This window comes from Drosophila yakuba, chromosome X, assembly GCF_016746365.2.
Source record: "Drosophila yakuba strain Tai18E2 chromosome X, Prin_Dyak_Tai18E2_2.1, whole genome shotgun sequence".
Lineage (NCBI taxonomy): Eukaryota > Metazoa > Arthropoda > Insecta > Diptera > Drosophilidae > Drosophila > Drosophila yakuba.
Window position 1 is genome coordinate 14,930,425 of NC_052526.2, and position 23,117 is coordinate 14,953,541.

The window sequence follows — 23,117 nt, forward strand, 5'->3', positions numbered from 1 at the left end:
AATCGAACATCAACATATCTGAAAATTCCACGAAAATCGTCTGCGTCACGTAAAACCATCTGGCGAAAAGCAGATACATCTCTCGAACTTGTATTCGTCTTACTTATGATTAAACTATTTGGCTTTGTCAAGTATCCTGTGGCTAATTGTATCCCCAGTACATCATAGGTGTTATAGCCATAAGGTCAGAGATTGCAACTGGGTGAACTCTAATGTTCGACGAACAAGTCTTCTAAATCAATCACGTGCGATGTGTTCTGATGTGTTTGGAATTATAATTAACGTGGACAACAACTTTTCACTGTCAACAGACAGACAGCATTTACATGAATATCGCATTGCAATCGGGTTAATTAAAGAAACGCAGAAACTTCTGTAGATTTCAAAACACTTGTCAGACAGTAATTAAGATTTGAATTCGGCGAGACTTGACCCAAAAAGATATATATTTTCATTTTTGGAGGAAAACAACTTTTCACCAATTGAACATTGAACGGACATTAAGCTTGGGTATTTAACGATTAAGAGATCAGCGCGTTCGGCTTAGATACTAACTGGTTTTGGCAATATATTCAAAGTATTTGTACTTTGCAAATAAAAATGGGGAATATAAGAGCGAGAGATACCTAAAATTGCATCATTCGGCGTATGGAATATCACATTTTCAGAGCGCCCATCCATCAACGATTTCATTTGCATTGCGCAACTTTGCAAATTTGTACCGAAAACACTTTCACTTTTCAGCAGAATTTTGTTGCAACGAATGCGAATATATAGTATATCAATATATCGATGTCTGCATTGCACATATAGTATGAAGAGATATATGTATACTGGTATATCGGTATACTGGTATTGCTTATGACTGGTAATTGAATCTGTGGCCGAGGCTAAAACGTGTGGAGCGCCTTGCTTGAATGGTTCGAATTTCGTTTTCATTGCGGTTTGCTTTATTTAAATTTCAATGCAAAATGGCTTAAAATCAACAGACAACAGAACGTGTATGGCCTATCAGTTTATATCGAAATCTGGGCTATGCCAATAAAGCAATGCTTACTGATATTCGAATATGAATCAATGAACTTTCGTCAACTAAAAGTTGAGCAAGAGAAAAAGTTGCAAATAAATACAAAAAATAATGCCCGTAATCAAAGCAATTTCCAGGGAAACCCAAGTAGAGGTAAATTCGAGCAGTCAACCGGCTAAAAATGTTGCAACTACTAATATAGTCAACTGGTCTCCGGTTACGCACGACTTCTATGTACTGTGTACTATATGTACTATATGTACTATACAATATGTACTATGCAAAGGGGCCTTTTTGTCTATCTTATCCGGCAAAGTTTTGTAGCGGCCACTTGGGCGCTTAAGTAATAAGCAGCGAATATTAAATGCCCAGGCGAGCTATTTAGATAAGCAACAGATACAGATACTTATGGGCTGATAGTGCGGATCTCTGATGGCATTCCGTATACGACAAAAAAAAGGTAAATGAAAACAAGCCAGTCAGTCAGTCAGTCAGTCAGTGACTAAAAAATAAATAACTTCTCGTTGTCTTTTCAGGGGATTGAGTGGAAGATAAGATTGTCGGGGCCAAAGAATGAAATACGATAATGCTGCAGGTTGAATATATCCAACTGATTGCCTTGCGTGGAACCTTGCACCGATATCGCCAAAAGGCAAACAGCCGCGCACTAATCCATCCAAAGACGAGTCTATATACAAATGTATATATACATATATATAGCTACCCGTCTGGCACTGATCTGGGTCAATAAGATACCGCCCCACGTCCAAGCAAGCCCCCCATTGCCAAGCTGTCCCAAGTCGGTGCTATCCATCAGAATAGGCAGTATTGGATCACTATTGGGCTGATAGCGGCGCGCTTTAAGACCCGGAGAGCTGCAGATTACGGCGGAATTTCCAATTCCTAATTCCCCATTCAACGATTTCACTGCAAGTCTATGTTTATTCTTAGAACGAAGTTTTTATCACTATTTTGCATCACCAAGGGCTATTTGCTATGTGGCTATCTGGAATTGCAACTACTGTTTGCTGATATCCTGAATCTCTTGAGTCATATATATTTTCCCCCACTGATTCATATTTCTTGTGATTGTTTGCCTGCGTATCTGGGTCTCTATACGCTGGGATCTTTCATTTCGATTGCTGGCAAGTTACTCACCCACCCACAAACCTACGCACCATTGCGAGATTTTGGCCAGCTTATCGATGAGGTAAGCCCTGAGAAAATGGCTTTTATAACTTTCGCTCTTTTGAGAACCCTGGAGAACCTTAGGGGTTCGACCCATTCGGGTTCTTGTGAAGCCACGAGCCGAATTCATGCCGAAGCTCTCAAGTTAGGGCGAAAAGTGAAAAATGACCGAAAAACTGGGAGTTTTCTTGGCTTTCAAGAGAGCTTGTGCACTGCAAGAATTCAATTGCTAACTTTTCACACTGAAACCCAAATGCCAAGAAGTGTGCCCTTTCATCGAGTCAAAAACTAAACATGTATATCTACATATATATGTATTTAGAGCTAAAAGGTAAGTTGGCTATTAGTTTATTAGTGCAATAGTTTGCCCAAATCTTGCGCAGTGTAGCGCACTCTGATAGGTTCTCATATTGCCCTTACTCTTTTCTTGGACAACTGTGAACTAAACTCAATTCAGTTCAATTGCTGATTCGGCATTTCCGTGCATTTCTGCCCGACGAAGTTATCTTATCGGGCCCGGACGGCTCTCCTGGCCAAAAGTGAGCGGTTGATAAGGCGCCAGAAAGCCCTCTCCAACCGAACGCAGAATGGTGATGAAGATCGGAGAACGGAGAACCGGAGACCGAAGGTTCTGAGACCCGGAGACCAGGTGCAGAGTCGCGAGCCTTGCAGTTACGAGGAGCTAGCCGCGGCAAGCGGAGCGCACAAATCCATCCGACTCCAGAAGTTTCCAGCCCGTTTGTAAACGCCACCCAGCCATAGTAATATCGTAATCTTCGTAAGAAAGCCGACGAAGTAGTAGTGGGATCGGAACGCGGGGACAGAACCTAAACCAAAACCAAAACCGAAGATAAGGAAGGCGTTACAATGCTGAACACCTTCAGTTCGGTGAGGCAGTACCTCAAGTTCGATCTCACGCGTGTGGTCATCGATAATATAGTGTTCAAGCTGCACTATCGATGGACCTTCGTGATACTCCTGGTGGCCACGCTCCTCATCACGTCCCGCCAGTACATTGGGGAGCACATCCAGTGCCTGTCCGATGGCGTCGTGTCTCCGGTCATCAACACCTTCTGCTTCTTCACGCCCACCTTCACAGTGGTAAGTGGGCGGGGTCACCAAGGACAAGCTAGTTGGGGTCACCAGGCAATAATCATAGCTATGTTCGGGCAACTGTTATCAATGCTCCATTTGATTGTTGGTGAAACTTAAGTTAAAGTACACGATCATTTCCATTTGTGGCATGATCAATAGATTTCTTTTAAGAACCTTGCTAGTAGAAGATACTAGATCATATTAGATAGTTCATTAACATACCCTGCACCCCACATAGGTACGTGACCAGAACCAGACAGCCTACAAGCCGGGAAGTGAGCCACCGGGCATAGGGGCGTTTGATCCCGAAACGGACAAGATCAAGCGGCATGCCTACTACCAGTGGGTGCCCTTCGTCCTGTTCTTCCAGGCGCTCTGCTTCTACATTCCCCACTTCCTGTGGAAGAGCTGGGAGGGCGGCCGGATCAAGGCCCTGGTCTTTGGCCTACGAATGGTGGGTCTGACCAGGTACCTGAAGAACGACAGTCTGCGCATCGGTAAGCTGAACATACCCTCGATGGCGGAGGCGGAGGAGCGTGTCAAGGACATTCGGCGCACAATGATCGACAGGATGCGGCTGAATCAATCGTGGGGTGCTCACTTGGTCTTCGCGGAGGTGCTTAATCTGGTGAATCTTCTGGTGCAGATTACATGGACCAATCGATTTTTGGGCGGTCAATTCCTTACTCTAGGACCACATGCCCTAAAGAATCGTTGGTCCAATGAGATGAGCGTGCTGGATCTGGTCTTCCCGAAGGTTACCAAGTGCAAGTTCCACAAATTTGGTGACTCTGGCTCCATTCAGGTGCACGATGCCCTCTGTGTGATGGCGCTGAACATCATGAACGAGAAGATCTACACCATTCTGTGGTTCTGGTACGCCTTCCTCTTGGTTGTCACAGTTCTGGGACTCCTCTGGCGAATTTTCACCCTGTGCTTCTACAGAAAGTAAGTGGATCAAACTTAGACGATGTGGTAATCCAATTTAACACCTCTTTATCTAGTGTCACCTTTACCCGCTGGTCTCTCTACTGGGCAAAGCCAGGCCAACTGGATGAGAAGGAAATATCGGCGGTGATTGACAAGTGCAACTTCTCCAACTGGATGTTCCTGTTCTTCCTGCGCACCAACCTCTCGGAGTTCCTGTTCAAGAAGGTCATCTATCATCTGGCCAGTGAGTTCCCCAATCCCGATCACGATAACGATATCAATGCCTATCGCGAGGCACCGCCCACGCCGCCCAAGAACCGTTATCCGGACATCAGTAGCCTGGACACGGTGGACTCGCCCCTCCTGCACCTGCGACACAATGCCACGCCCTCTGCCAGCGGCACAGCGCCGCCCCCTGGAGCCCAAGGGCCAACGACTTCGGATATGGCCAAGTTGCCTGTATAATTTATGCATTTCAATTAACGCTAGGCAATTAATTATTGAAGCTTTGTCTTGTTTACACCTGTTTTTTTTTTTATTGTTTATATATGATCATTTCATTTTAAATATATTTATTATTAAGAGACTCGGCTTTCAGCGCAAAGCAACAGGTTTTTTTCGGGGCACACATAAAGCACAAAGCCGCTCAAAATGGCCGACAGTAAAACAGTTATTTTGTGTGTGGTATTTTGTAAAAAAAAAAAAACTGGGTAAAAAGCAAAAAAAAAAGCTAAAAAAACACAAACCCGACCAGACACCTTTTGAGGGGCGCGGGCGTGGGCGTGGCCGACTGCGGTTGGGTGACCCAGTTCGAGTGATCCGTTGTGGTTTCGAAAGCGTTTGTTTCGGAGCTGCCAGGCCGGACGCAGTACATCCATTTGGCTGCCACCGTTCTGGATGGGTTACACTTGGTGCCCTCTGACTGGGAAGTTTCTATAGATGTGCATGAGATTCAATTCCACAAGGTGAGTGATAGCTACTTAAAGTTTACTATATTTACTATATTTGCTATTTGGTAAGCTTCACTGATCTGCAGTTGAAGATCCTGAGATGGGAGCAACATAACTTCTAAAGTCAAAACTCACAGTTACAGAAGCTACAAAGCATTAAGACATTTACACATGCCGCTCCGTCATAGCCAAGTCCATATCTGGGCCCATTTTCCATTTGACAGATTTTGGCCATTTGACGGCTTCGGTTTCGACTGTCTTTAGCAATCAATTAGTACGAGAAGTTTTTGCACTTACTTTTGGCAAGTGTTGCCAAATCGAAGCCGCAATCTTGCGCCACTTCGCGGCGAGGTGTAATGGCAAGCTAGTTATGACACCTGTGTGCCACCAAAAGCGGCAGTCGCCAGTCGTATGGAGGAATCCACAACCAAATCCGACTCCGACTTCGAATCAGAATCCCCCATTGATTAGCGCTGACAAGATTTCGCTTTGATAGTTTGCGGTCAATGCCAACCGGCTTGGATTGCCTGACAAAAGTTCAACTTTCGAAGCGATATCTTCGAGTAGATTATATGTATTTGCCGGCAGAGGAAGAAGGGGCGATCAGGTTTTTTTTTTTTTTTTTTTTTATTCTTGCGCGTGAGATCTCCGCTTTTATTCTAGTTTTTTTGTGAGACAAACTCGATTTGGGATTGTTCTGTTTTATTTTCGTTGGCTGTGTTCTTTTCAATTCGATTCGATCGCCGCCTGCATATCAAGTGATTTCGTTCGTTTCGTAAAAGCCCCAACAAAGCAGAAAAAGCCCACTCTCGTATATAGAAAAAAAAATAATAAATAATGTGCTAAGCTCGCACCGTGAATGCTCTATACTTTTGAAAGTCTTTCGCTTGTCTGATACTGTTTGATATACACATATATTATATGTATCACATGCATTTTACGTGCAACAATCGGGCATTTGGTTGCTATAGAAACGTTGGCATGTTTAAGCACCATTCTTACCCTCGAAATCAGTATACTCAAGCATTCGACTTGATCACCAAGACATATACAAATATATCTCCCCCATTTTGGGGCTTTGTTTTCATTTGCTAGTGATTGTTGCTGTTGCCATTGTTGTTTTGAGCCCCCCGCCTTGGTGAATGACCGTTAACATTTATGAGATCGAAGTGGACTTTTGGTCATGCCCGTTTCTCGTTTGGGGTTGTCAAGTATACTTGCCCTATTGAGTTGTCCATGCTCCAGAGATTCGGAGATCACTTCAGAGATACAATGGAAAAGGTGTGCATCAAAATGCGTTGAGATTTGTTATGGGGCGATAAATAATCTCAGTTTCCATTTAGGTAACTCTTCTATGTTAACCTAGACTTTGCTGGCATTTAGTAAGTTTGAATTGCAGTCTAGACTGCCGGGCGAATACCTTCAATTAGCCAAATTGATGCGACAATTAACACGTTTGAACTTTTGCAGCTGCCTGCGAATTGCTGACCTGTCGTATGTGGGGTTGATGCTTTGTGCTGCCCATTGGCTTGCCTGGAATTTGTTGCCAATAAATTATATGCAATTGGGACACTTGTTGCATACATTTATTCGCCCATCTCTTGGCATGCAAATTTATTTCAATTGCATTTAATTTGTGTGGATTAGCAGACACCGTCGTAAGCTTTAAGCCGTACAGGAAAGGGGTACCATTCTTGGGGAGATGCTACTGCATCCCCCAATTAAATCAGACAAGTCACAATTTATGGCGATTTATTGGCAATTTAGAGAAGTTAAGCCGTGTATCATTAGCTATTCGAATTTCATAATGCTATTTATCCTTATGGCATCTAAAACAAAAAACAAAAGCCAAACTCCTTTTAAATAGCACGCAAAACCTCAAAACGATGTCCTGTTTGGCTGAAGGAATCCACCCCCGAAAATGAAGTTCACAAGTGAACGACCTTCGTCGTTGGAAAATTCGCTTTCCGCAAAAAGGAAAACTTCCGCCCTTTGTGTCCTTTGTGTCGTCATCTTTTGGAATCCTTTGGCTTCCGCGAATGACGCAAAAAAGTATCAAACGTAGGTCAGTTCGAGTTGAGTTGCGATTTTGAGTGCGGATTCTGAGTCAAAGTTCCTTTGTTGGGCATCAGGAACAGGAACCAGGAAGCAGGAACAAAGGACCTCGCTCTCTCAGACTCTCTATTTACACTGCACTCTCTCCCGCTCGGCTCTCTCTCACTCTCTTGCTCTCTCTCTCTTTGGGTGGGAGAGATCCACCCCCAAAGGATAATGACGCAGCAGCCTGGCGAGAGCGGATTTCCCAGGAAGCAGTTTAAAATTTCAGGGTTGACCAGATTGTTTTGTTACGGGGGTTGTTCCACATTATCCACATTATTCTCTCGTTCTTCTTCGTTCCTTCTTTTCTGTCTGTTCCTCTGCCATTCCTGCTTCCTCCTTCCCTTCCGCTTTTGGGTGCAGCATGTGGCACACGTTTCGAAATTGTTGGGAATTTGCGAGAATTTTCCAAGTGCGTCTGCCTCGTTCACCACTCATTTCGGATTTCGTTTTTTGTTTGGTCTTGCCAATGACCTTGTACATCTAGTATGCAGAGCCATGTAAGATTTTAATCTATATAATTTCAAATCAAATCCCAAAAGAAATCCCAATAAATTACATTGAAAATAGTTTACAGCAATTAAAGTCTCGATCTCAAGGCTAAATAGAAATACGTTTCAATAGGAAATACACAAAACACATTTCACATTTTACATTGCGCAATCGTATTCGAAAGATAACAGTTTGTTTTAAGATTTACTTCCAAAATAAAGAAAACATAAGGTGCAGGTTGATGACTTAAATCAGCCATCACTTTGAATACGCTTTTGATGTCACTCACGTTATTCTATCCCCTTTAACACCATAACACCTCTCAATCAACCTTCGTTCCTATCTATGTTTAAGAAAAAATAGAAAAAAATTACAATTTTTGTGTTCTTTTTTTTCAATCTTTAAATAATGACGGCAGCGACGTAATGAGAGGGGCAAACAAGTGATAGGGACAGGCCAAATGTGACAGTTGAAATGCTGATAAAGAATCGACACGATGCGATTAAGTGCGTTGGATTCAGGCACTAGACACTCTCACTTTGTAAATTAGAAAATTATTTAAAGTGATCACTTCTTGCTTCTGATAATAATGCAAGTAAAGTAATCTCACCTCATTTATTATAACTATTTTCGGCCTCTTTTAAGGGCGTGGTTGTCACCGAGATCGTGGTGGCCAGCTTGAATTAGTGTCGCATGCCCAATGATAGCGCCTCAAGGCGCTTTCAATTTAAGCAATTACGCAACTGTCCGCCTGTCCGTCCGTTTGTCCGTTGAGCTGTCCGTCCGTCTTTTAGCGGGAGTAGTGGTTGTTGTTTCTGCCTCAGGTTGCGCTCTCTTTGAGCTTAATCAATCAGCCGCAAATTGAGCTGGCTTAAATGATCTCGTTCAATTGCCAAATGGAGGAATGTCAAATCCAATTCCGATTGATTGCGTTCGCCGTTCGATCGGAGGTCACCAGATCATCGTCGGCTTTCAAAAAGGCGATCTCCACATCGCCCTGGGAATTCTGCTTAAACCAAACTGTGTCACCGCTCGGACTACTCAAGGTGTTCTTTGTGGGCCTGGTGGAAGAGCACAGGGGGCAGTACCACTTTAGGCGTGTGACCAATTAAAATTTTTACGCATATACTTCGTTTATGGTGTTTTGTTAAATGGCTTCCAAATATTTTAATGGCGCTTTATTTTTTATTGCTACTTCCAGAAATTACAGTCTATATATTATAAAATTAAGAGTGTTATCATTTGCCCTTAAAGTGAAACCTTTTTATTAAGTGTTTTTCAAATTGGATTAAATCAAGCTTTTTTGTAGGGTATGCATGGATTCTTTCTTTAAAATTAAAACCATTTAGGTTCACTCTCTCAAATTGCGCAAGCGTGGCTCAAAGAGAGAAATCGAGAGAGCGAATTTCATCGGTATTCGATTTACCTGCTGTTCCACTGCCAACCGTTCCTCGCTCAGTTGCCGATCCGTTGCCAGCAAATAGAAAAACAAAATATTGGTGATTTTCTCGGTTTTTGTTGATATATTTTTGGTTTTGGTTTTGTTTTTGTGTTTTTACCTATACTACAGTGTCTGTTTTGTGTGTCAGTTACTTTGTTACAACTTATAATTAACGACAAAAAAAATTAAAGTAGTGATGCAGCTCTCTCTCTATCCGCCCGATGCCAATGCTGTCAGTGCCGTAAGAGCCAAGTGAGAGTGAGGAGTGCCGCTGCCACGCCCCATTCCAGTTCCAGCCGTCCAGCCGCATTGCAACCGTCCGTATCACAAGTGTAAATGCAGCTGCGATAGTCCATGCGATCGCCCTTGTTTCGCACATAGTCACAATAGTTGCCCATGTCCTTCGAGCTGCAGAACCTCTTCGCCCCAATTCCACCCTCAAAACGGCCCACGTGCTTCACACAGAACTGGGCGCCATGTACACTGGAGCAATTTTGGGGCTGGATGTCCGGTATGTCGTATCGCTCGAACCACTCTCCGCACTGGAACGGATGCTCCGTATCGCTCGTGTCGCACACATAGCACTCGATCCCCGATACCGTTACCATTTGCAGGCTCATCAGGAGAACGACGAGAGCCAGGCTTAAAAGCCAGCCAAAGTGGGCGTGGATGGGCGGCCACATGATTGATTACGTCACAGCTGCAAGTTTTGAGATTCTCTACTCTAGGTAAATCAAACAGTCAGCGTCGTCAGCAAATGCCAAGTTTATACTGGAACTGAAACGCCGCAGCGACTCCGTTCCCGTTCGTTTCGCTGGCCAACAAGAAAAAGAGCGAGGGAGAGCGAGAGAGGAGGCTTGAGCGGCGAAATATTTTCGGCTATTTTCAAGCCAGGTTTAGCTTCAACAAGATATAGCCAGTTGCAGAGGTCAGCATAGGTCAGCCAATCAATGTTTGGTTATTTTTAAACGTAGGGTAGACCCAAGCAATCAAGCTTAACTATGAAACACTATCAGTCTATCAAACCTAAAATCATTAACACAAATTACAATTTAACTAGATTTCGGTATTTCTAGAGGTCAATATAGGACGTATAGGATGATCGTTAAATATTTGTTAGTTATTGTGAGACTATTTTTGTAAGGTCTTAATTTTCGAATTCCAAATATGTTAGGCTCTGAAATAATGTAAGGCTAGTAAATCCCAAAGGTCTGTACTCAACGGTTGGGCGCCAAGTAATGCTAAGTATATTATTGGGCTTTTCACAAAACAGCTGATAAAGAAAGAACCTATTCAGATATGAGTTAATATATTAAGCACATGGCTTACAGTTTTGTCTGCTTAAAACCTCATTAAAATACTTTTGCCATCACTGACGCTGACTCCGCTCTCTCACCTCGATTGTTTGCTGTTGGCGAAACCGGTTGCCAGGTAACAGGGCTAGAGCCTCTAGGGCTAGATATGTACGTATATATATATCATATATCCTTTTCTGGCGCCCTGGCAATCGCTAATCGGCAATCGCTATCGCCGGGCCCATCGGTTATCGGCATTGAACCCACCTGAAACTTGTTGTGCAGCGAGCAACAGGTAAAAGGCACTTAGTACGTGACGCGCAGAGCATAAAAAGCAAACAAACGGGCTCGCACAGAGTCGCAGTGCTCAGATACAGATACAAAGATACTTTGCCTTTGTTCCTCTGCGCTCTGTCTCCCAAGTTGATGGCTTGTGTTGGCATTTTTGGTATGCTTTCTTAGGTGGTTTCACCATACCCTCACCCAAACGGATACTGCGTTTTTTGTATTAAGCTCGCAGTTTTAAAAGATTAATTACTACAACATTAGTTTGACTGATTTAAAGTAAAGCCTGGGGATTGTACCACTTACAATGTGTTTGCTGAAGCTAAATTTTTTTTTTATCAAACTCCCTAGGGTATTGTAAGCGTCGAGTTCCCTAAGTTCCTCTGCATACTTGTTTCTCTTTCGTGGAGTGGGCAACTCCAAACCAAAACGAGGGCATTCAACTTCTTTCTGCGTTTCTTCCCCTGATTCTTTGGCTCGAGAATCTTCGGGAAGAAAGAGAGCGCGGGGAGCACACTGTCAACCGATCAAGTATACCAGTACCGCCAACCAATTGGCCAGCACAAAAAGCCCAAGACTTGGTAATTGAAAGCCAAGCGGGTTTTCTCATTTTGGACTGATATATTGCTACACCCGTAACTTCATCGAAGAAGCCAAGATTGGAATGTTGCCAGAAGGGAAGCTATTTCACAATATGAACGACCATTCGACATTGAGTCATTCCAAACCGCACTTGTACCCATGTTTCCACCTCATTATAAGTACTCCCTAGTCGAGACTCCGAACATGATCTTCATTGGGCATTAACCACCAGAAAAATACTCGTTCTTACAACGATTTTTACAGAGACACGGAGGCGGGGGAAAAGTCAAGTGCTAGATGAATATGAATATTCTGAAAGATCGCTTAAACACTTGAATGTTTCCCTAGATCGTTTTTTTGGTCGTTACAATAGCTTTATCTTGAGTTTTTTTTGGTTAGAATGCGAGGGAAGGTCACTTGAAAATAAGTCAATGGTCTTATATGTTTGTCAAATTGATCATTTAATGATCATTTTGAATGCAATATAAGGAATACAAAAATGAAGAGGCCGAAAGAAGTATGATCTATGTATAACTAAACACAGGATATTAAACTAATTACACAATCTTTAAGTTATGTTCACAAAGCTTGGGTATAGTTTTCTTGACTACGTACTTCCCAGAATGCTGGTTTATGGCTGTCTTTGAAGGCCTTGTTCTTCGTGCTAATTTTCCACCGAAAGGAGCTCTATTTTTAGCACCTCTATATGATTGTTCTCCAGTCTGCCTGATGAATTCCAGTACCAAAGTACCACGGACATTGACGATCTTCGCTTACTCGAAAACATATGCGCGGTCTCACTCTATATATAGAACCCTTGGGATGTTCCACGGACTCTGGTATTTTCCATACGATTCCTTTTGATCGTCGAGCGTTCTGCAAATTGTTTTTTACTTGCTCGATAATGCACACGAACATATTGCTTACACAACTGCAAAATAAGTATTTAATTCTAGTTATAGATATGTTTTTATAAAAAAGTAACTATATTTATTCAAAAAGGCGAATATGTTGTTCAAGAACACATTATTAATTTGGAGGTGATCCCAAGTATAATACATTTTTACAACCTGATCGTATTTTTCACTGTGTAGTAAAAGCCAGACATAAAAGGAAGCTGCAACCCCCCTCTATCAACCCCCTTTTTCACTCTTTTCTTTCTCTCTCTCACTCTATCCCATCCCCTTTTAAGGAAGCAGACGAAAAAGGAAGTTGCAAAAACAGGAGCAGCTGCTGCAACAAATGAGATTTGCACATTTGAGTGAGCGAATTTCTCTGAGAGGAGCGCTTTTTACCATGAAGCAGAAGAACACACTGAGATAAATATAAATACGATTCCATGCTCGTGCTCCTGCTCACGTACATGAGTCTCCCGATATCGATACCACCGATACCTGGTTCGAGTACTTTTGCGGCTTATGCGGCTGGGAGAGGGGGTGGCGGGGAGTGTGTGGTTAATGGACCGATTGCGACAGACGTGACACTTGGCCAAGTGAAAGGTACCACCAGTGATACCTTTGTCCGCATGTTTTCGGCATTTCGTGTGGGTACAGTATGTGTAAAGAGAATATATATATCTGTTTGCTGGCATTTGATTGCACATGTGCGAGTCGATTTTAACGTAAATATCAAATTGAAGTAATCAAGACATTTAAATAAATGGTTAAATTATGTGACATCTCTCTCTTGAGCGGACAACGGTTTTATCGAGTATTTCGAGTTGTGGGTTTACAGTCGTGTTACAAATATCGCAGGCTTTGGTCGACCCAAAACTTCAAACTTCAATTCGAGTTCAATTTACTCGCTTCTCATGTCCGTGGCAATGACAGCGCACTTAACATTTTTTCCTACCTCTACAATTTTTGTTTCTTTTTTTGGAAAGGGGGTTTTGGGTTTAAGGTTTGATTTCGTTTTTGTATGCCCGAAAGTGCGCAGTTTATTGTGGACCCATAAAAAGGCCATGTCAAGACAAGCGAGCTCGAAAAAAAAAAACCTTAATTTTAAATTAAAAGCAACACGAACTCGCCGCATGATACCATGGAGATGGGAATCGGGGGAGATGGGAACACGACCGATTTCTTTAGGGCCGGAACGTAAGACAAAACCATTAAAAGGGCGGGGGAATCCAGGCCGAAATGCGGTTGCAATGCCAAAAGCACTCCCCACCACACAAACACACACATACACACCCACAGCTGCATATGTGTATCGCATATAGACATAACTGTAACTTGAGATCGGGCCATATATTGAGGGGCACAATGGTAGGGGTAGGGTTTGGCCAATTGACTAACTGACTGACTGACAGGCAGCCCGAAAGTGTGCGCACACGCCGAAAGATTTAGCAAACAATCGGATCCGATATCACTCGCTTTTCGACGCGAAACACGTTCTTATCGAGATCCATCCATCGGCGTCCCGAGAAACCCGTGCTGAGACAGGGAAAATGCCAACTGTAACCTAGGATTATGTAAACAAAACAATTAAAATGGGAGATCGGCGAATATGAATCAAATAGAACACTTGGCATGTTGAGGCAGTGACAGTATCTGTAAATGTTTCATGCCATGTTAAAAAAAAAATTGTTGACAATCAAAGAGATGCTGGCTTATATAGTCAAAATCATTACCAAATGGATGGAATATTGTATATGAATGCCTATCCATCAATCAGTTATAATTGTTCAATGATAACTCATGGGTTATAATCTCGGACGTTTTGGAACGTTTTTACACCCGTTGCTCACGAAGATTTCTCTTTGATTCACAAATGCTTTGTTTAAGCATAATTTGTATTGAAAATCAGGTAACCATAGTTTGTATTCGAAATCAGGTTTATTGGGAACAGTGCATCTATAATTTTTGGGTGAGCTTATCTTTCCAAAAAGCCAGAAATGCTCAATCATTTTCTGGCGCAGGCTAAAATTTCTCGCAGTGCAGATATTAAGAATTTCACGTTTTTCCATACCTTTTCGTAAGCCAAAACAAAAGAAACGCGAAAATAAGTGAACAAAAACGAAATTGGAGTTAGCCAAGCAGGAAAAGAAGCCTAGCAATCAGAAAAAAAGCTACGGGGGCTCAAAGACTTATCGAGGGGGTGGGGGTTGAAAAAAAAAAATATATCTCCTGGACAATTGCTGCTCCAATTTTAGTTCATTGCAAGCGATCAGTTTAATTTAAGGCTTAATTCGTTTAAATAAACAAATGTGGAGAGCGGGAGAGCGGAAGAGCGCAAGAGAGAGTTGAACAAAGAGCGAATTAAAAACAGAAACTCTCTCGGCTCGGCTCTCACCGTTCGCCAGCTGTTTCGCTGCGAGCGTAGCGAGAGAGAGAGAACGGCTTGGAAACGGAGAGCGGAATGGCGCGGAATGGGAAATGGAATGAGAATGGGAATGGGTTTTGAGTTTTGCTGTGAAATTTGAAAACCAAGCGGCAGTCGACGGCGACGGCGACAGCGTGCTACAAAAGCCATTGCGAGCGTCTACGCGGCGCTCGAAAACACAGGAAAATTACAAGAAAAATTCGAAACACAGCGAAAATCGAGGAAAGCCCTCCTTACACGACACACGAAACACGACCGGATTGTTAACAGAAACTAAAGAACACAACTATATATATATTTTTTTTGGAAAATTTCCATTTTGCGTTCGTATTTTTTGCAGTGAGTGTGTGTGCGCGGTTTTTTTCTTTGGACAGTCATATTTCAAAAATATATTGTTTAGCTGCATTCAAGAACCTGTTTCATGCAAATTCTACGGCCACCTGGCAGCTGATTCAAAAAAAAATAAGACACGAAAAAAAATTAACAGAAAAGGAAGCAGTGCCAAAACAAACACACACACGCGCCATGCTGTGACAAAAACTCAAAATTATAAAGAAGAGCAGCAAAACAAAAACCAAGAAGAAGAGCCTGACAAGACAACGGAATTCTGCGTAAGTCTATCCCCACAAACGTAATCAAAAATATGCAAACAGAAATGTGGGGAAAAGAAATGAAATGCGGGGGGCGGGGGGAATGCATTCTTCATCTTGCCAACGAAAGCTGCCAGCCAAATCGAGACAAGAAGCTTTTGAGCCGAGCTTTCGAATAACACCGATGACTTCTGAAGAACGAGAAAGCCCACCTGGGCGACAGGGACAGAGATAGAGACGTTGGGATTAGTTGTATAACTATTTAAAAGACGATCCCCCGAGATTAGACGAAATGAGATGTCAGCCGCGAGGCATCATTTTGATTAAAGCTTATTGGAGCCAATTGGAATTGATCGACAGTCGTCGTGTAATATCAAGGACTTTTGGGGGCTCTCGATGATAAAGTCCGTTCTACCAAAAACCAAAACTATTATGCTATTTTTCGTAATCAGCATTGTTAGTAATAGCTTTACTTAAAGCTGAAACTACTCTCCACGAGCAGATAGATGGGCAAACAATCGTGGGCATTGTCTTAGGAAACTATGTACGTCAGTATTAGTAAGCAATAATTCATCTTGATACAAAGATTTGTTTGCAAATGTAATTTTGCTCAACTGGAAGTTTGCCAGAGTTTGTTGTGATATTTCATATATGAGTTTCTATTGTCATGATTTACGATTGCGTCTACAATGTTTTATCACTTCAACAATGGTCTTGACTCCAAGTTTTTCCCAAATCTCATGAATCTTTTCTTGTCCCCCATCCCTCTCATTTCCTCTTTTGAGGTTTCTCCTATTAGCGTTCCCCTTTTCCACCTTCCCCCCTCACCTGTATCGCCACGCTTCTTTCCTTTTCTTATAATTTCCCATGAATCTTACCGACTTTGGAAGTCCACTTTAGAAGTTCGCCGTCTGACGGGTTCGGCGACATCTATGGCATCTCTGCCATCTCCCAAAGATGCTCCCTACCGACGTTGCCCTTCTCCCCCACCCCTTCACCAACAAATTCCTGCCCCCTGCAAACGGAAATGGTCAATTTAAGTGACGCAGAACAGTGGCGACTCATTGTTTCCAGGCATGTGTCTCCAATCAGGGCATCAAATAGGGGGAGGAGCACGTAGTGTGGGCACTAGTATACCTAAGCCACCTACCTTCGCTCTTTCCCATTCTTGGTATCCCTATTATGAGCACGCTACGTTGCGGTTTCTGCATTCTAACGATCCGAAACCATAGCATACCATACTATACCATACTATACCATAACTATCCCATCCCATCGAAACCCATGCGATACGATACGATCCTAACCGAGCTGCATGCAAGTTACTAGCCACAGAAGTGGATGGCCGAAAAGGTTCGTTCTGGACCAGCTGCCGCGTAAATAGATCGCTAGCGATGGCAGCGTGAGTCGATAGCTATTCGTTAGATACATATTCCGAAAAACCAACCATCCATCATCAAATATAACCAGTTAAAGCCATATTAAATTGCACAACAAATATAGAGTTTTGTGAAACAGCTTGTTTAGCTTTTGCCACTTTCTACAAAGTATTGAATATTGTAATGACTGGCTGTCATTTAAAAGTCTTTTAAAGTATTGTAATACTTTACCTACTTCAGATATGCGGCTGCATTTAGGCACCATACTTTAGAAATATCATAAGGTTAAGCTACATGTAGTTATGTGCGTGAGTAGAGTGTGTGTTTTTTGATGTCACCCCTAGTATCTCTCACACACGCACACCCGAAGGGCAACTTCCGCTCTGGAGACCAGCTGCTAACCAAAGCCGAGCAACAAAAACAACAAAGCCCAGTAAAACAGCAACCAAACCCTAATGAAAATGATTCAACTCCGCTCAACTCAAAAAAAATACAAACTCGCTGTACAGTCGAATGCATTTGAGTTGACGTCACAACTTCAAGAGACAGACTCTCGCAAAAAAAAAAAAAATAGAAAATTAAAACACAAAAAGCGCAGATTCCAAATGCAATTGCCATTGCAGTTCTCGTGTTTGTATTCATGTTAAGGTTAAGCATGTTAAAGCTTTCAAAAGACCCGACAACAAAGTGTGCGGACACTAGAAAAATTAACAATGACAATTGCTAAATAAATTTGCTAAGTGAAATAGTCACTGAAAATGTGAAAAGTGAAACAACGTGTTAGGTACAAGTTTTCCCTTTTTTAATTTGAATTCAAAGTGTTTATATATTACAGGGTATAGGGTATAGCTTCAAGAGCAGATGATTAAGTCAGCATTCCCCTGTTTTTTAATGGGTATTTGGGGGTATCTCAAAACAGATGATTGCCCAGCGACAGCACGTAAATGACATTATTGCAATTGCGACGACGACCTTTTCGCAAAACAATTTGTGGGGCTGACACCTAAAACTAGCGCCCAGCTTTCGTTATTTCCCCCCTTTTTAGAATTTTTAAAAACCGAAACAAATTGCAATTTGCACTGCGAAAATTCCACAATAACCGCGACTATCAACTTCTGGCTGGCAAACACACTTGCAGTCCATGGGCCCCACGGCCTTGGCAATGAAAATGCCGCCTAGGAAAACCAAGGAAAATCAACAACAAGTGGCAGTTGCATGTGTGTGCGAGTGTGGAAACGGGAGGTGATGGGTGGTGGTGGGTTGGTGGGTGGGAGGATGTTGGCCATTGTTTATGTGGCTGCAACTTCAAAAGCTAAATGGCAAAGTCAGCGAAGCGTTGCGGGGGGCAAAAAGGGGGGACGGGCTTTTGGGCCTGAAAAAAGGCATTTTATGTGGGAAATGGCTTAGCACATATGGTTTTTGGGAGCCTACAGCCCATGGAGTTACTTTTGTGCTTACAATGTGGCGGTAAAATGATAAAGAACTAAGCTGAGCTGTACTAAAAAGTAAAATATACTACTTAAATAATGTAGCAAAAGTTTTATAGCAGTGATCAAGAACCAAGCCAAGTGCCGTGCCGCATGACAAAGAAACCGAAACGATTTAACATAATTGAGACGGGGTCTTCCAGTGGCGCTTGGGTCAAATGCGTTGCGCAAAGATCGCGAGAGGAGCCAGAGCCACTGGAGGTGCATTGCCCCCAGTGGGATGCCTTCCCAGGCGGAGAGACACCAAGAGTAGTTACCCAGAGTAACCAAAGCCGATCCGTCTCAGATGGCAGCGGATAGGCCACACAGGCAAGTGGAGCAAATGGCAATTGGTTACTTAAATGGCGCATCAATTTTCCCAGCTGACAAGGGATCTGACTGGCTGCGAAATGTATCTTTAATTGAAATTGAAACCGTCTCAAGATTCTATTAGTTGATGTTGATTTATGCCAAAATACTCACGCTCTGCGCATTTATCAATCAGAAGCTCACAGTTCACCACGAAATTGTACATTGTACACATTTCGGTGAACTTCAATTGCTTGGTGGAGCGCTTGTAGTCTTCCAATCAGCGATATGTACTTCACAGATAGCGAGATAGCAGCATTCTATTTGCTAAGTTCACCTACACAGAAATTAAATCAAGTCTAATGGCATCAATTTGGTTTCATTCAATGTGATGAAGGTGATAGGTAAACCTATATGTATACTACTGCACACTTTTAGGCGCATTTTCAAGATATTTTGTTTTTTCATAGATTTGTATGAATTATTTCTTTGCAGTTGATATGCATCGCAAGCTGAAGGCCAAGAGAATTCGAAACAAGACAAGAACCGGCAAAAGAAAGTTAAGGTCGCGTCTAGCCTAACCACCGTTTTTCGTTCGAAAAGACCAGCTCCACTGCCCGGAAACGGAAAAGGAGAAGCCACCGAGAAGCCAACACCTGACTAGCCCACTGAGATCGAAACTGTGCCAAGATGTATAAGTTGTTGGGTAGCCTGAAGAGCTACCTCAAGTGGCAGGACATTCAGACGGACAACGCCGTCTTCCGGCTGCACAACTCCTTCACCACGGTGCTCCTGCTCACCTGCAGCCTGATCATCACCGCCACCCAGTATGTGGGCCAGCCGATCAGCTGCATCGTCAATGGCGTTCCGCCGCACGTGGTCAACACGTTCTGCTGGATCCACAGCACCTTCACCATGCCGGACGCCTTTCGCAGACAGGTGAGTTTGGATAAGGGGATTCTAAAGGGGAATTGAGGGTTTTCAGATCTCTTGCTATCCTAGCATACTTTTGGACAGCTCTTTAAGTATCTTTTACCCCATGCATACGTTCGTTTTGGAGTGCTTAGTGCTCCATTTCCGCTTCATCCAAGATCCAAGTTCCCATCTACTGCAGATCGCTTTCAATGCCATTCGCTTGTCTCTCTTGGTTTTTATTTTTTTTTCTGGACGCCTGTCAAGTTTTCAGTACGCCGGACACGTCCGACCCTTTGGACTTCATCCAAGGTATTCGTATATACACATGTGATATGTGTAGTACAACGCTCATAATTCATGCCCGGCCTATAAAGCAATTATAAACTGGGCGTTGTCCGCTGCTGCCTCCTTTCTGCTGCGGGCATACGATTTGTACCATCGTTGGTAGTCACAAAAAAAAAAGAGCTAAATCAAGAAGACCAAAAAAAAAACCGAAATTGAATTCCCCACGATTGGAACTCCAATGTCCCCCTAGCACTGAGAAAAATAGAGTGCATTAAAGATCAATTCAATTTATGCGACTTAAAATGCAGTCTTGGTATAGAGGTTAGTAATCTTGTAGTAATATACCCAGAAAACAAGGAATGAAGAATTAGAGAAAGGAAGGCTCGTAGTAATACCAATCATTTTCTTGCTGTGCACAGCTCCTCTGGGGAATGGGCTCATATTTCATACACGGCAAGGCAGGAAACTGTTTTATAACTCTCTAAGCCACGATTTCGTGGAAATATGTTTGGTTTTTGGCAGTTTAGCCGATCAAATTACCAGCCAAGTCGCACTAACTAGTTGAACAGAGCATGTTTTTTGGAGTTTGTGGGCGGATTAAATCAGGAAAACCACGAGGAGAACTCAAGTCTCTTCTTTGTGTGTTTAATTGAGGCTCTGATCTGATGGAGGTGACAGATTGAGTGTAGATAACAAGCGACACGTTGGTACTTTAAATGCTATTTTACCACTTATTAATATAACATTTTCCGCTCTTTTCCCGTTTTCAGGTTGGTCGAGAGGTGGCTCATCCTGGAGTGGCCAATGATTTTGGCGATGAGGATGCCAAGAAGTACTACACCTACTACCAGTGGGTCTGCTTCGTGCTTTTCTTCCAGGTGAGTTTCCTATCTTAAGGCACTTCTGATTCATAAAGACATCACTAGATATCTATTGCATATACAATTATCACATCTCTTTGGTGTGAGTAATCACAAATTTACACCTATCGTTTATTTACCAAGATTAAGATCTCTTGCTATGTCATAGGAAGATTCTAAGTAAACATCTGGTTTTTTTCTGTGCACTATTGTGTTCTCGTGGTCTCGATTCTTTGACGCAGTGGCAATCGCTCCAATTAAGTTCAATTGAGTGCGTGGCATGTGTGGATATATATGGAGATATAGGGGAGTGCTATGCACTGGCAAAAATGTTTGTAGCTTTACTTAGGTTAAAATAAGTAGTAGGCCAGTTTCGAAACACTTTCGATTGACGATTGTCATTGGCAGCCAACTAACTTCTATACTTTTGTTCCGCTTCTAAAAGAAACCTTTGAAGGATGCATATTTTTTTTCCGTGCACTTGGGATGGGTTTGGGTTTGGAATGGGCGGCTATGGGTCAACGTATTGCTCAAGCGATATAAACAAATGAGGAAAGCGCAACAAGTGTGCTCCGAACTTGTGAAATACCAAATATAATTAATGACTTGCTAAATAGTTTGGGAAACATGAAAAACAGCAGCAACATCAGCTGGAACGTGTCAATTGCTTGGACAGAGTTTCATAAAAAACAATTGCTATATGATTTCCCAGTTAAATATGTATGTAAATAAGGTTGAAAAAAATAAAACAGTAAACAATTAGTATACGCAATGTTTTTAATACTACTTCCTTATGCATTTTAGGCCATGGCCTGCTATACGCCCAAATTCCTGTGGAATAAATTCGAGGGCGGCCTGATGCGCATGATTGTGATGGGTCTGAACATCACGATCTGCACTCCCGAGGAGAAGGAGGCCAAACGCGATGCCCTGCTGGACTATCTGATCAAGCACGTGAAGGTGGGTTGGATGACCAGAGCTAACACTTTCGATCCTCAAACTGATTGTATTTCTATTTCTATTTATATTTATATTGTATATTAGCGCCACAAGCTGTACGCCATTCGGTATTGGGCCTGCGAAGCTCTCTGCTGCATCAACATTATCGTGCAGATGTATCTGATGAATCGCTTCTTCGACGGCGAGTTCCTTTCGTATGGAACCAACATCATGAGGCTGTCGGATGTGCCGCAGGAACAGAGGGTGGATCCCATGGTCTATGTGTTCCCCCGTGTGACCAAGTGCACCTTCCACAAGTATGGTCCATCTGGTTCGCTACAAAAGCACGACTCCCTCTGCATCCTGCCGCTGAACATTGTGAACGAGAAGACGTACGTGTTCATCTGGTTCTGGTTCTGGATTTTGCTCGTCCTGCTCATCGGACTGTTAGTGTTCCGGTAAGTTTTGAAATGTTTTACAAATTTCGTATACCTAATTGATTTTTACATTTGCATTGTTTGCAGTGCCTGCATTATCTTTATGCCGAAATTCCGGCCCCGCCTTCTGAACGCCCGCAATCGCATGATTCCGATGGAGATATGTGGCAGGCTGTCCCGCAGACTGGACATTGGGGACTGGTGGCTCATCTATATGCTGGGTCGCAATCTCGATCCGGTCATCTACAAGGACGTGATGAGCGAGTTTGCCAAGCAGGTGGAGCCCTCCAAGAACGATCGTGCCAAGTAGACCACATATATAGATCGTATATGAGATGATGCCCCGATATGCCGTTCGATATATCAATCACCCTGCCTAATTAGTCCCCATCATTTTGTCCGAAACCCGAAATTCCGAATTCTGTTTTGGATTTTTACTTTAATTTTTATTTAGCACAAATCACTACAAATACTACTTAGTTGAAACTCAAGACCAGGACAGGGCCACGCCCCCAACGCCCAACGTTGGTAGTTCTGTGATTAAGCCCTGACCTTTGATCCCCTCCCCAATTGAACCCACTTCCCGTCCCCTGCCCCAAAAGCTATCATAAACATGGATTAATCAATGATCACAACTCGAATCGCTTGGCAGAAAAGACAATCCTTTTATTTTAATTTTTTTTTAATTTTTGATTTTCCATCAATTATAACAAGACAAACAAACAAAAAAAAAACAAAAAAATATTATGAGATTTTCCTTGTTTTTTTCTGCAAACAAAATCTTTTTTTTTCCTAATTGTAAAATCTAATTTAATACTTAGTTCTTATCTATAAATAGGAGACATCGCTAAAAAAAAAGAAAGTGAAACCCCCTGAAAAAATATGAAGAGATACTATTTTTGCATGATATGGAGTAATGTTTAAACGATTCGGAACCAACCGAAAATATAATAACAAATAAATATTGCTTTGAGTCTTTCATAATATAATACTGCTTGCATTACACATAACGTTATTTTTGGGGATAAAACTGAGAATTAAATGCGCTATGTTAAGTTTATTGTGTAGTTTTAGGCGAGAATTGCTAAGGTTTTATATGAAACTAAAATATAATATGAAATAAAAAACTTTTTACAACTGGCAAAAATATGACATGTTTATGTTCGATTTTTCAATATGCTTTGTTCTGCGCATAATGTAATGTACCTATGTATCTTAACAATCTAAACAAAGA

General features: G+C 42.4%; 3 protein-coding genes across 3 annotated transcripts; 2 read left to right on the forward strand and 1 right to left on the reverse strand.

Moving 5' to 3' along the window:
- Positions 1 to 2,693: 2,693 nt before the first annotated feature.
- LOC6525473 (innexin inx7) lies at positions 2,694 to 4,907 on the forward strand. The gene is made up of 3 exons (XM_002101272.4): positions 2,694 to 3,316; positions 3,549 to 4,258; positions 4,315 to 4,907. Exons 1-3 carry the CDS (start codon positions 3,083 to 3,085, stop codon positions 4,703 to 4,705), a joined length of 1,335 nt encoding a protein of 444 aa, XP_002101308.1. The 5' UTR covers positions 2,694 to 3,082; the 3' UTR covers positions 4,706 to 4,907.
- A 4,368-nt stretch (positions 4,908 to 9,275) lies between these two features.
- On the reverse strand, positions 9,276 to 10,000 carry LOC6525475 (U-scoloptoxin(05)-Er1a). The gene has a single exon (XM_002101274.4). It carries the CDS (start codon positions 9,901 to 9,903, stop codon positions 9,454 to 9,456), a length of 450 nt encoding a protein of 149 aa, XP_002101310.1. The 5' UTR covers positions 9,904 to 10,000; the 3' UTR covers positions 9,276 to 9,453.
- Positions 10,001 to 14,807: 4,807 nt separating this feature from the next.
- On the forward strand, positions 14,808 to 22,872 carry LOC6525476 (innexin inx1). Its single transcript, XM_002101275.4, has 6 exons — positions 14,808 to 15,314; positions 18,943 to 19,386; positions 20,418 to 20,525; positions 21,312 to 21,467; positions 21,552 to 21,904; positions 21,971 to 22,872. Exons 2-6 carry the CDS (start codon positions 19,138 to 19,140, stop codon positions 22,191 to 22,193), a joined length of 1,089 nt encoding a protein of 362 aa, XP_002101311.1. The 5' UTR covers positions 14,808 to 15,314; positions 18,943 to 19,137; the 3' UTR covers positions 22,194 to 22,872.
- Positions 22,873 to 23,117: the final 245 nt, after the last annotated feature.

What these genes read in the sequence shown, in the direction of transcription:
- LOC6525475 (XM_002101274.4), bottom strand. Translation starts at nt 9,903, where the DNA reads ATGTGGCCGCCCATCCACGCCCACTTTGGCTGGCTTTTAAGCCTGGCT.
- LOC6525476 (XM_002101275.4), top strand. Translation starts at nt 19,138, where the DNA reads ATGTATAAGTTGTTGGGTAGCCTGAAGAGCTACCTCAAGTGGCAGGAC. An exon ending in GCTTCGTGCTTTTCTTCCAG is followed by an intron (nt 20,526 to 21,311) that starts GTGAGTTTCCTA and finishes TATGCATTTTAG; the next exon opens with GCCATGGCCTGCTATACGCC. An exon ending in ATCGGACTGTTAGTGTTCCG is followed by an intron (nt 21,905 to 21,970) that starts GTAAGTTTTGAA and finishes CATTGTTTGCAG; the next exon opens with TGCCTGCATTATCTTTATGC.
- LOC6525473 (XM_002101272.4), top strand. Translation starts at nt 3,083, where the DNA reads ATGCTGAACACCTTCAGTTCGGTGAGGCAGTACCTCAAGTTCGATCTC. An exon ending in TCACGCCCACCTTCACAGTG is followed by an intron (nt 3,317 to 3,548) that starts GTAAGTGGGCGG and finishes CACCCCACATAG; the next exon opens with GTACGTGACCAGAACCAGAC. An exon ending in ACCCTGTGCTTCTACAGAAA is followed by an intron (nt 4,259 to 4,314) that starts GTAAGTGGATCA and finishes CTCTTTATCTAG; the next exon opens with TGTCACCTTTACCCGCTGGT.